This window comes from Tachypleus tridentatus, chromosome 3 (genome assembly GCF_004210375.1).
Source record: "Tachypleus tridentatus isolate NWPU-2018 chromosome 3, ASM421037v1, whole genome shotgun sequence".
NCBI classification, from domain to species: domain Eukaryota; kingdom Metazoa; phylum Arthropoda; class Merostomata; order Xiphosura; family Limulidae; genus Tachypleus; species Tachypleus tridentatus.
In genome coordinates, this window is record NC_134827.1 from 109,792,215 (window position 1) to 109,804,218 (window position 12,004).

Consider the following 12,004-nt stretch of genomic DNA (forward strand, 5'->3'; position numbering starts at 1 on the left):
TAGATACTAACTGAAAAAAGAAACAAAAACTAGATACTAACTGAAAAAAAAAACTAGATACTAACTGAAAAAAAAACTAGATACTAACTGAAAAAAAAAACTAGATACTAACTGAAAAAAAAAAAACTAGATACTAACTGAAAAAAAAAATAGATACTAACTGAAAAAAAAAAACTAGATACCAACTGAAAAAAAGAAACAAAAACTAGATACCAACTGAAAAAAAGAAACAAAAACTAGATACTAACTGAAAAAAAAGAAACAAAAATTAGATACTAACTGAAAAAAAACCCAGATACTAACTGAAAACAAGAAACAAAACCAGATACTAACTGAAAAAAAAACAACTAGATACCAACTGGAAAAAAAGAAACAAAACTAGATACTAACTGAAAAAAAACAAACTAGATACTAACTGAAAAAAAAGAAACAAAAACTTGATACTAACTGAAAAAAGAAACAAAAACTAGATACTAACTGAAAAAAAACCAGAAACTAACTGAAAAAAAGAAACAAAAACTAGACACTAACTGAAAAAAAACAAACTAGATACTAACTGAAAAAAAGAAACAAACTAGATACTAACTGAAAACAAGAAACAAAAGCTAGATACTAACTGAAAACCAGATACTAACTGAAAAAGAAACAAAACTAGATACTAACTGAAAGAAAAAAACAAAAACTAGATACTAACTGAAAAAAAAACTACATACTAACTCAAAAAAAAACAAACTAGATACTAACTCAAAAAAAACAAACTAGATACTAACTGGAAAAAAACCAGAAACTAACTGAAAAAAAAGAAACAAAAACCAGAAACTAACTGAAAAAAAAACAAACTAGATACTAACTGAAAAAAAAGAAACAAAAACTTGATACTAACTGAAAAAAGAAACAAAAACTAGATACTAACTGAAAAACAAACTAGATACTAACTCAAAAAAAAAACAAACTAGATACTAACTCAAAAAAAAAACAAACTAGATACTAACTCAAAAAAACCAAACTAGATACTAACTGAAAAAAAAACAGAAACTAACTGAAAAAAAAGAAACAAAAACCAGAAACTAACTGAAAAAAAAACAAACTAGATACTAACTGAAAAAAAAGAAACAAAAACTAGATACTAACTGAAAAAAGAAACAAAAACTAGATACTAACTGAAAAAAAACTAGATACTAACTGAAAAAAAAACTAGATACTAACTGGAAAAAAAACTAGATACTAACTGAAAAAAAAAAAACTAGATACTAACTGAAAAAAAACTAGATACTAACTGAAAAAAAAAATAGATACTAACTGAAAAAAAAAACTAGATACCAACTGAAAAAAAGAAACAAAAACTAGATACCAACTGAAAAAAAGAAACAAAAACTAGATACTAACTGAAAAAAAAAGAAACAAAAAATTAGATACTAACTGAAAAAACCCAGATACTAACTGAAAACAAGAAACAAAACCAGATACTAACTGAAAAAAAAACAACTAGATACCAACTGAAAAAAAGAAACAAAAACTAGATACTAACTGAAAAAAAGAAACAAAAACTAGATACTAACTGAAAAAAACCAGAAACTAACTGAAAAAAAGAAACAAAAACCAGAAACTAACTGAAGAAAAAACAAACTAGATACTAACTGAAAAAAGAAACAAAAACTAGATACTAACTCAAAAAAGAAACAAAAACTAGATATTAACTGAAAAAAAACTAGATACTAACTGAAAAAAAAACTAGATACTAACTGAAAAAAAAACTAGATACCAACTGAAAAAAAACACTAGATACCAACTGAAAAAAAGAAACAAAAACTAGATACTAACTGAAAAAAAAACAAACAGATACCAACTGAAAAAAAAGAAAGAAAAATTAGATACTAACTGAAAAAAAAACCCAGATACTAACTGAAAACAAGAAACAAAAACTAGATGCTATTTGAAGAAAGAAACAAAAACTAGATACTAACTGAAAAAAACAACTAGATACCAACTGAAAAAAAGAAACAAAAACTAGATACTAACTGAAAAAAAGAAACAAAAACTAGATACTAACTGAAAAAAAACAAACTAGATACTAACTGAAAAAAAACAAACTAGATACTAACTGAAAAAAAAACAAACTAGATACTAACTGAAAAAAAAAGAAACAAAAACCAGATACTAGCTGAAAAAAAAGAAACAAAAACTAGATACTAGCTCAAAAACAAGAAACAAAAACTAGATACTAACTGAAAAACAAGAAACAAAAACTAGATACTAACTGAAAAACAAGAAACAAAAACTAGATACTAACTGAAAAAACAAGAAACAAAAACTAGATACTAACTGAAAAAAAGAAACAAAAACTAGATACTAACTGAAAAAAAAAACAAAAACCAGATACCAACTGAAAACAAGAAACAAAAACCAGATACCAACTGAAAACAAGAAACAAAAACCAGATACCAACTGAAGAAAACGGAAACAAAAACTAGATACTAACTGAAAAAAAACCAGAAACTAACTGAAAAAAAGAAACAAAAACTAGACACTAACTGAAAAAAAACAAACTAGATACTAACTGAAAAAAAGAAACAAACTAGATACTAACTGAAAACAAGAAACAAAAGCTAGATACTAACTGAAAAACAAGAAACAAAAACTAGATACTAGCTGAAAAACAAGAAACAAAAGCTAGATACTAACTGAAAAAAAACAGATACTAACTGAAAAAAAGAAACAAAAACTAGATACTAACTGAAAAAAAAGAAACAAAAACTAGATACTAGCTGAAAAACAAGAAACAAAAACTAGATGCTATCTGAAGAAAGAAACAAAAACCAGATACTAACTGAAAAAAAAGAAACAAAAACCAGATACTAACTGAAAAAAGAAACGAAACACTAGATACTAACTGAAAAAAGAAACTAGATACTAACTGAAAAAAGAAACTAGATACTAACTGAAAAAAAAAACTAGATACTAACTGAAAAAAAAACTAGATACTAACTGAAAAAAAACTAGATACCAACTGAAAAAAAACTAGATACCAACTGAAAAAAAGAAACAAAACTAGATACTAACTGAAAAACAAACAAACCAGATACCAACTGAAAAAAAGAAACAAAAACTAGATACTAACTGAAAAAAAAACAAACCAGATACCAACTGAAAAAAAGAAACAAAAACTAGATACTAACTGAAAAAAACACCAGATACTAAATGAAAACAAGAAACAAAACCAGATACTAACTGAAAACAAGAAACAAAAAACTAGATACTAACTGAAAAAAAACAAACTAGATACTAACTGAAAAAAACAACTAGATACCAACTGAAAAAAAGAAACAAAAACTAGATACTAACTGGAAAAAAAGAAACAAAAACCAGATACTAACTGAAAAAAGAAACAAAAACTAGATACTAACTGAAAAAAGAAACAAAAACCAGATACTAACTGAAAAAAAGAAACAAAACTAGATACTAACTGAATAAAGAAACAAAAACTAGATACTAACTGAAAAAAAAACTAGATACTAACTGAAAAAAAAACTAGATACTAACTGAAAAAAAACTAGATACCAACTGAAAAAAAAACTAGATACCAACTGAAAAAAAGAAACAAAAACTAGATACTAACTGAAAAAAAAAACAAACCAGATACCAACTGAAAAAAAGAAACAAAAACTAGATACTAACTGAAAAAAAACAAACCAGATACCAACTGAAAAAAAGAAACAAAAACTAGATACTAACTGAAAAAAACACCAGATACTAAATGAAAACAAGAAACAAAACCAGATACTAACTGAAAAGAAGAAACAAAAACTAGATACTAACTGAAAAAAACAAACTAGATACTAACTGAAAAAAACAACTAGATACCAACTGAAAAAAAGAAACAAAAACTAGATACTAACTGAAAAAAAGAAACAAAAACCAGATACTAACTGAAAAAAGAAACAAAAACCAGATACTAACTGAAAAAAGAAACAAAAACTAGATACTAACTGAAAAAAAAAACAAACTAGATACTAACTGAAAAAAAACAACTAGATACCAACTGAAAAAAAGAAACAAAAACCAGATACTAACTGAAAAAAAAGAAACAAAAACCAGATACTAACTGAAAAAAGAAACAAAAACTAGATACTAACTGAAAAAAGAAACAAAAACTAGATACTAACTGAAAAAAAACTAGATACTAACTGAAAAAAAAACTAGATACCAACTGAAAAAAAAAACTAGATACCAACTGAAAAAAGAAACAAAAACCAGATACTAACTGAAAAAAAAAGAAACAAAACTAGATACTAACTGAAAAAGAAACAAAACTAGATACTAACTGAAAAAAAAAACTAGATACTAACTGGAAAAAAACTAGATACTAACTGAAAAAAAACAAACTAGATACCAACTGAAAAAAAGAAACAAAAACTAGATACTAACTGAAAAAAAAGAAACAAAAAACTAGATACTAACTGAAGAAAAACAAACTAGATACTAACTGAAAAAAACAAACTAGATACTAACTGAAAAAAAACAAACTAGATACTAACTGAAAAAAGAAACAAAAACTAGATACTAACTGAAAAAAGAAACAAAAACCAGATACTAACTGAAAAAAAAGAAACAAAAAGTAGATACTAACTGAAAAAAAGGAACAAAAACCAGATACTAACTGAAAAAAAAGAAACAAAAACTAGATACTAACTGAAAAAAAGAAACAAAAACTAGATACTAACTGAAAAAAGAAACTAGATAATAACTGAAAAAAAGAAACAAAAACTAGATACTAACTGAAAAAAAAGAAACAAAAACCAGATACTAACTGAAAACAAGAAACAAAAACTAGATACTAACCCTAATTTATTTAATGACAATGAGAAATCGTTTCTGCTTTAAAAATTCCACGTGAAAGTTTATTTTTATATTTCTTTCAGTTACTAATTTTATAAGAAACTAGTTTGATATAATCATGAGAAAAACACACATTATTATTCCCTTAGTAATCTCTGGAAAACAATCAACTTGTTTTCAAGTTGAAAAATATTTTCTTAAAATATAACTTCTTTAAGTTATGCTTATCGCCCAAGCTGGTTCTTTAAAAATAAACTTTTCTTTTGTCGCAAAGCTAAATGATAGGTTGTCTAAAATACGTCAGCCAGAAAGAATAAAACACTGGATTTTAGTGCTTCGGGTTTTTCAGTCTACCGTTACCCCTTGAGGTAAAAATGTTGTGTAATCATGTTTCTCAAGAGTGGTATTAAAATTTTTATTGACATAAAGTTTTACTTGTTCTTCATCGATTTCCATTATTATACTAAACAGGATCACAACCAAAAGGCCCGGCATGGCCAGGTTGATTAAGGCGTTCGACTCGTAATCTGAGGGTCGCGGGTTCGAATTCCCGTCATACCAAACATGCTAGCACCTTCAGCCATGAGGGCGTTATAATGTGACGGTAAATCTCACTATTTCTTGGTAAAAGAGTTGGTTGTGGGTGGTGGTGACTAGCTGCCTTCCCTCTAGTCTTACACTGCTAAATTATGGATAGATGCTGCAGATAGCCCTCGTGTAGCTTTGCGCGAAATTCAAAAACAAAACATACAATAAAACGTGCCAAAATGGTTAGTTTAACGTAATGTAAACATTTTGAAGTCGAGCTGATAACAGAAATTATTGAATTTGAAAAACGTATAACATGTTAAAAATATCGCGGCTCGCAGATTAGACTTACCAAAAAGTTTGGGGTTTGATATATGAAAATGACCTAAGAAGGTCGAAACGTTGTTCTCTACTTTATTTTAATAAAAGTTTTAGTACCCATACCAGCCACTTTGAGATTTATTACAACTTCAAGTGGTTACTCGTCATCACGAGAGTGTAATCCTATTAAAGGGACTAATCAACTCCTCTAATGTGTGATAAACAAACAGTGTCTTCTTCTTGAACAATAATATTAGAAACAAAAACATTTTTGGATAATAACCTTAGAAGACCTTTACAAACAATAATTTCAGAAAGAAACATTCTTGAGCAATAATCATAGAAAAACCTTGAAAGCTAATCTTAGGAAAACATTCTTGAGTAATAATCATAGAAATACCTCTCTGAAGAATTGTCTCAGGAAAATATTTTTGAATAATAATCTAAGATAGACGTTTAGTAACAATAATCTTAGGCCTAATCTTTGGCGTCTTTAAGGTAATGATGTGTTATTTTGTGAGAGTTAACAAAGTTATAATTAAGTGAACACTTTGTTTGTTTGTTTGAAACTGAGCACAAAGCTATAGATTTGGCTATCGGTGTAAAAAAAAACGGTTTATAGTATTTTTTAAACCCGCTTTTATTTTTCTTATTTGTTTGTTAAGCGAGAACACGACATTCTGTGATATGTCCAACACGGGGTCTTGGAATGCTAATTGTTATAAAGCTTACTGCCGTGTAACAAAGATATATTTTGTTGTTCTTTTGAGACTCACTGTTATTGGATCTCCATAGATACAATAAAGAAGCAGGCCGAACCCGTTACAAATCTGTTTGTTTGTTTGTAATTAAGCCCAAAACTACACAATGGGCTATTTGTGATCTGCCCACTTCTCATTTCTAAAGAGTAAATCTTTTCTTTTACCTGTCTGTGTATCATTCCTATCATACCATTCCAAGTTCCATTGATCAGAGATCCCCATTTTCCATCTGGAGGTCTGTGAATCTCGTATCTGTAACAGAAATGAAATAGCTAGCAATAAGTACACAGAAGTTTATCTCTATAAACTCATGGCTAACAATAAGTCCACAAAAGTTTATTTCTATGAACTAATGGCTAACAATAAGTCCACAGAAGTTTATCTCTATGAACTAATGGCTAACAATAAGTCCACATAAGTTTATCTCTATGAAATAATGACTAACAATAAGTCCACAGAAGTTTATCTCTATGAACTAATGACTAACAATAAGTCCACAGAAGTTTATATCTATGAACTAATGGCTAACAATAAGTCCACAGAAGTTTATTTCTATAAACTCATGGCTAACAATAAGTCCACAGAAGTTTATCTCTATGAACTAATGACTAACAATAAGTCCACAGAAGTTTATCTCTATGAACTAATGACTAACAATAAGTCCACAGAAGTTTATCTCTATGAACTAATGACTAACAATACGTCCACAGAAGTTTATATCCATGAACTAATGACTAACAATAAGTCCACAGAAGTTTATCTCTATGAACTAATGACTAACAATAAGTCCACAGAAGTTTATATCTATAAACTAATGGCTAACAATAAGTCCACAGAAGTTTATATCTATGAATTAATGGCTAACAATAAGTCCAAAGAAGTTTATATCTATGAACTCATGGCTAACAATGAGTCCACAGAAGTTTATATCTATGAACTAATGACTAACAATAAGTCCACAGAAGTTTATCTCTATAAACTCATGGCTAACAATAAGTCCACAGAAGTTTATCTCTATAAACTCATGGCTAACAGTAAGTCCACAGAAGTTTATCTCTATGAACTAATGGCTAACAATACGTCCACAGAAGTTTATATCTATGAACTAATGACTAACAATAAGTCCACAGAAGTTTATCTCTATGAACTAATGACTAACAATAAGTCCACAGAAGTTTATCTCTATGAACTAATGACTAACAATAAGTCCACAGAAGTTTATTTCTATAAACTCATGGCTAACAATAAGTCCACAGAAGTTTATCTCTATGAACTAATGGCTAACAATACGTCCACAGAAGTTTATCTCTATGAACTAATGACTAACAATAAGTCCACAGAAGTTTATATCTATGAACTAATGGCTAACAATAAGTCCACAGAAGTTTATTTCTATAAACTCATGGCTAACAATAAGTCCACAGAAGTTTATATCTATGAACTCATGGCTAACAATGAGTCCACAGAAGTTTATATCTATGAACTAATGACTAACAATAAGTCCACAGAAGTTTATCTCTATAAACTCATGGCTAACAATAAGTCCACAGAAGTTTTTCTCTATGAACTAATGGCTAACAGTAAGTCCACAGAAGTTTATATCTATGAACTAATGACTAACAATAAGTCCACAGAAGTTTATCTCTGTGAACTGATGGCTAACAATAAGTCCACAGAAGTTTATCTCTATGAACTCATGACTAACAATAAGTCCACAGAAGTTTATATCTATGAACTAATGACTAACAATAAGTCCACAGAAGTTTATATCTATGAACTAATGGCTAACAATAAGTCCACATAAGTTTATCTCTATGAAATAATGACTAACAATAAGTCCACAGAAGTTTATCTCTATGAACTAATGGCTAACAATACGTCCACAGAAGTTTATATCCATGAACTAATGACTAACAATAAGTCCACAGAAGTTTATCTCTATGAACTAATAACTAACAATAAGTCCACAGAAGTTTATCTCTGTGAACTGATGGCTAACAATAAGTCCACAGAAGTTTATCTCTATAAACTCATGGCTAACAGTAAGTCCACAGAAGTTTATCTCTATGAACTAATGGCTAACAATACGTCCACAGAAGTTTATATCTATGAACTAATGACTAACAATAAGTCCACAGAAGTTTATCTCTATAAACTCATGGCTAACAATAAGTCCACAAAAGTTTATTTCTATGAACTAATGGCTAACAATAAGTCCACAGAAGTTTATCTCTATGAACTAATGGCTAACAATAAGTCCACATAAGTTTATCTCTATGAAATAATGACTAACAATAAGTCCACAGAAGTTTATCTCTATGAACTAATGGCTAACAATACGTCCACAGAAGTTTATATCTATGAACTAATGACTAACAATAAGTCCACAGAAGTTTATCTCTATGAACTAATGACTAACAATAAGTCCACAGAAGTTTATCTCTATAAACTCATGGCTAACAATAAGTCCACAGAAGTTTATTTCTATGAACTAATGGCTAACAATAAGTCCACAGAAGTTTATCTCTATGAACTAATGGCTAACAATAAGTCCACAGAAGTTTATCTCTATGAAATAATGACTAACAATAAGTCCACAGAAGTTTATCTCTATGAACTAATGACTAACAATAAGTCCACAGAAGTTTATATCTATGAACTAATGGCTAACAATAAGTCCACAGAAGTTTATTTCTATAAACTCATGGCTAACAATAAGTCCACAGAAGTTTATCTCTATGAACTAATGACTAACAATAAGTCCACAGAAGTTTATCTCTATGAACTAATGACTAACAATAAGTCCACAGAAGTTTATCTCTATGAACTAATGACTAACAATAAGTCCACAGAAGTTTATATCCATGAACTAATGACTAACAATAAGTCCACAGAAGTTTATCTCTATGAACTAATGACTAACAATAAGTCCACAGAAGTTTATATCTATAAACTAATGGCTAACAATAAGTCCACAGAAGTTTATATCTATGAATTAATGGCTAACAATAAGTCCACAGAAGTTTATATCTATGAACTCATGGCTAACAATGAGTCCACAGAAGTTTATATCTATGAACTAATGACTAACAATAAGTCCACAGAAGTTTATCTCTATAAACTCATGGCTAACAATAAGTCCACAGAAGTTTATCTCTATAAACTCATGGCTAACAATAAGTCCACAGAAGTTTATCTCTATGAACTAATGGCTAACAATAAGTCCACAGAAGTTTATATCTATGAACTAATGACTAACAATAAGTCCACAGAAGTTTATCTCTATGAACTAATGACTAACAATAAGTCCACAGAAGTTTATTTCTATGAACTAATGACTAACAATAAGTCCACAGAAGTTTATTTCTATAAACTCATGGCTAACAATAAGTCCACAGAAGTTTATATCTATAAACTAATGGCTAACAATAAGTCTACAGAAGTTTATCTCTATGAATTAATGGCTAACAATAAGTCCACCGAAGTTTATATCTATGAACTCATGGCTAACAATGAGTCCACAGAAGTTTATATCTATGAACTAATGGCTAACAATAAGTCCACAGAAGTTTATCTCTATGAACTAATGGCTAACAATAAGTCCACCGAAGTTTATATCTATGAACTCATGGCTAACAATAAGTCCACAGAAGTTTATCTCTATAAACTAATGACTAACAATAAGTCCACAGAAGTTTATCTCTATAAACTCATGGCTAACATTAAGTCCACAGAAGTTTTTCTCTATGAACTAATGGCTAACAGTAAGTCCACAGAAGTTTATATCTATGAACTAATGACTAACAATAAGTCCACAGAAGTTTATCTCTATGAACTAATGGCTAACAATAAGTCCACAGAAGTTTATATCTATGAACTAATGGCTAACAATAAGTCCACAGAAGTTTATCTCTATGAACTAATGACTAACAATAAGTCCACAGAAGTTTATATCTATGAACTAATGGCTAACAATAAGTCCACAGAAGTTTATTTCTATAAACTCATGGCTAACAATAAGTCCACAGAAGTTTATATCTATGAACTCATGGCTAACAATGAGTCCACAGAAGTTTATATCTATGAACTAATGACTAACAATAAGTCCACAGAAGTTTATCTCTATAAACTCATGGCTAACAATAAGTCCACAGAAGTTTATCTCTATGAACTAATGGCTAACAATAAGTCCACAGAAGTTTATATCTATGAACTAATGACTAACAATAAGTCCACAGAAGTTTATCTCTATGAACTAATGGCTAACAATAAGTCCACAGAAGTTTATCTCTATGAACTAATGACTAACAATAAGTCCACAGAAGTTTATCTCTATGAACTAATGACTAACAATAAGTCCACAGAAGTTTATATCTATGAACTAATGGCTAACAATAAGTCCACAGAAGTTTATTTCTATAAACTCATGGCTAACAATAAGTCCACAGAAGTTTATATCTATAAACTAATGGCTAACAATAAGTCTACAGAAGTTTATCTCTATGAATTAATGGCTAACAATAAGTCCACAGAAGTTTATATCTATGAACTAATGACTAACAATAAGTCCACAGAAGTTTATCTCTGTGAACTGATGGCTAACAATAAGTCCACAGAAGTTTATCTCTATAAACTCATGGCTAACAATAAGTCCACAGAAGTTTATCTCTATGAACTAATGGCTAACAATAAGTCCACAGAAGTTTATATCTATGAACTAATGACTAACAATAAGTCCACAGAAGTTTATCTCTATAAACTCATGGCTAACAATAAGTCCACAGAAGTTTATCTCTATAAACTAATGGCTAACAATAAGTCCACAGAAGTTTATCTCTATGAACTAATGGCTAACAATAAGTCCACAGAAGTTTATCTCTATGAACTAATGGCTAACAATAAGTCCACAGAAGTTTATCTCTATGAACTAATGACTAACAATAAGTCCACAGAAGTTTATCTCTATGAACTAATGACTAACAATAAGTCCACAGAAGTTTATCTCTATGAACTAATGACTAACAATAAGTCCACAGAAGTTTATCTCTATGAACTAATGGCTAACAATAAGTCCACAGAAGTTTATCTCTATAAACTCATGGCTAACAATAAGTCCACAAAAGTTTATTTCTATGAACTAATGGCTAACAATAAGTCCACAGAAGTTTATCTCTATGAACTAATGGCTAACAATAAGTCCACAGAAGTTTATCTCTATGAACTAATGACTAACAATAAGTCCACAGAAGTTTATCTCTATGAACTAATGGCTAACAATAAGTCCACAGAAGTTTATATCTATGAACTAATGACTAACAATAAGTCCACAGAAGTTTATCTCTATGAACTAATGGCTAACAATAAGTCCACAGAAGTTTATCTCTATGAACTCATGGCTAACAATAAGTCCACAGAAGTTTATATCTATGAACTAATGGCTAACAATAAGTCCACAGAAGTTTATCTCTATGAACTAATGGCTAACAATAAGTCCACAGAAGTTTATCTCTATGAACTAATGACTAACAATAAGTCCACAGAAGTTTATCTCTATGAAC

General features: G+C 29.2%; 1 protein-coding gene across 1 annotated transcript in view; it reads right to left on the reverse strand.

The window, feature by feature from the left end:
• LOC143245965 (putative glutamate receptor) overlaps window positions 1-12,004 on the reverse strand; it is a 61,549-nt gene that overhangs the window by 15,801 nt on the left and 33,744 nt on the right. Inside the window, exon 3 of the mRNA XM_076492217.1 lies at window positions 6,611-6,698. Coding sequence (XP_076348332.1) covers window positions 6,611-6,698 — 88 coding nt within the window. The remainder of the gene's footprint in view (window positions 1-6,610; window positions 6,699-12,004) is intronic.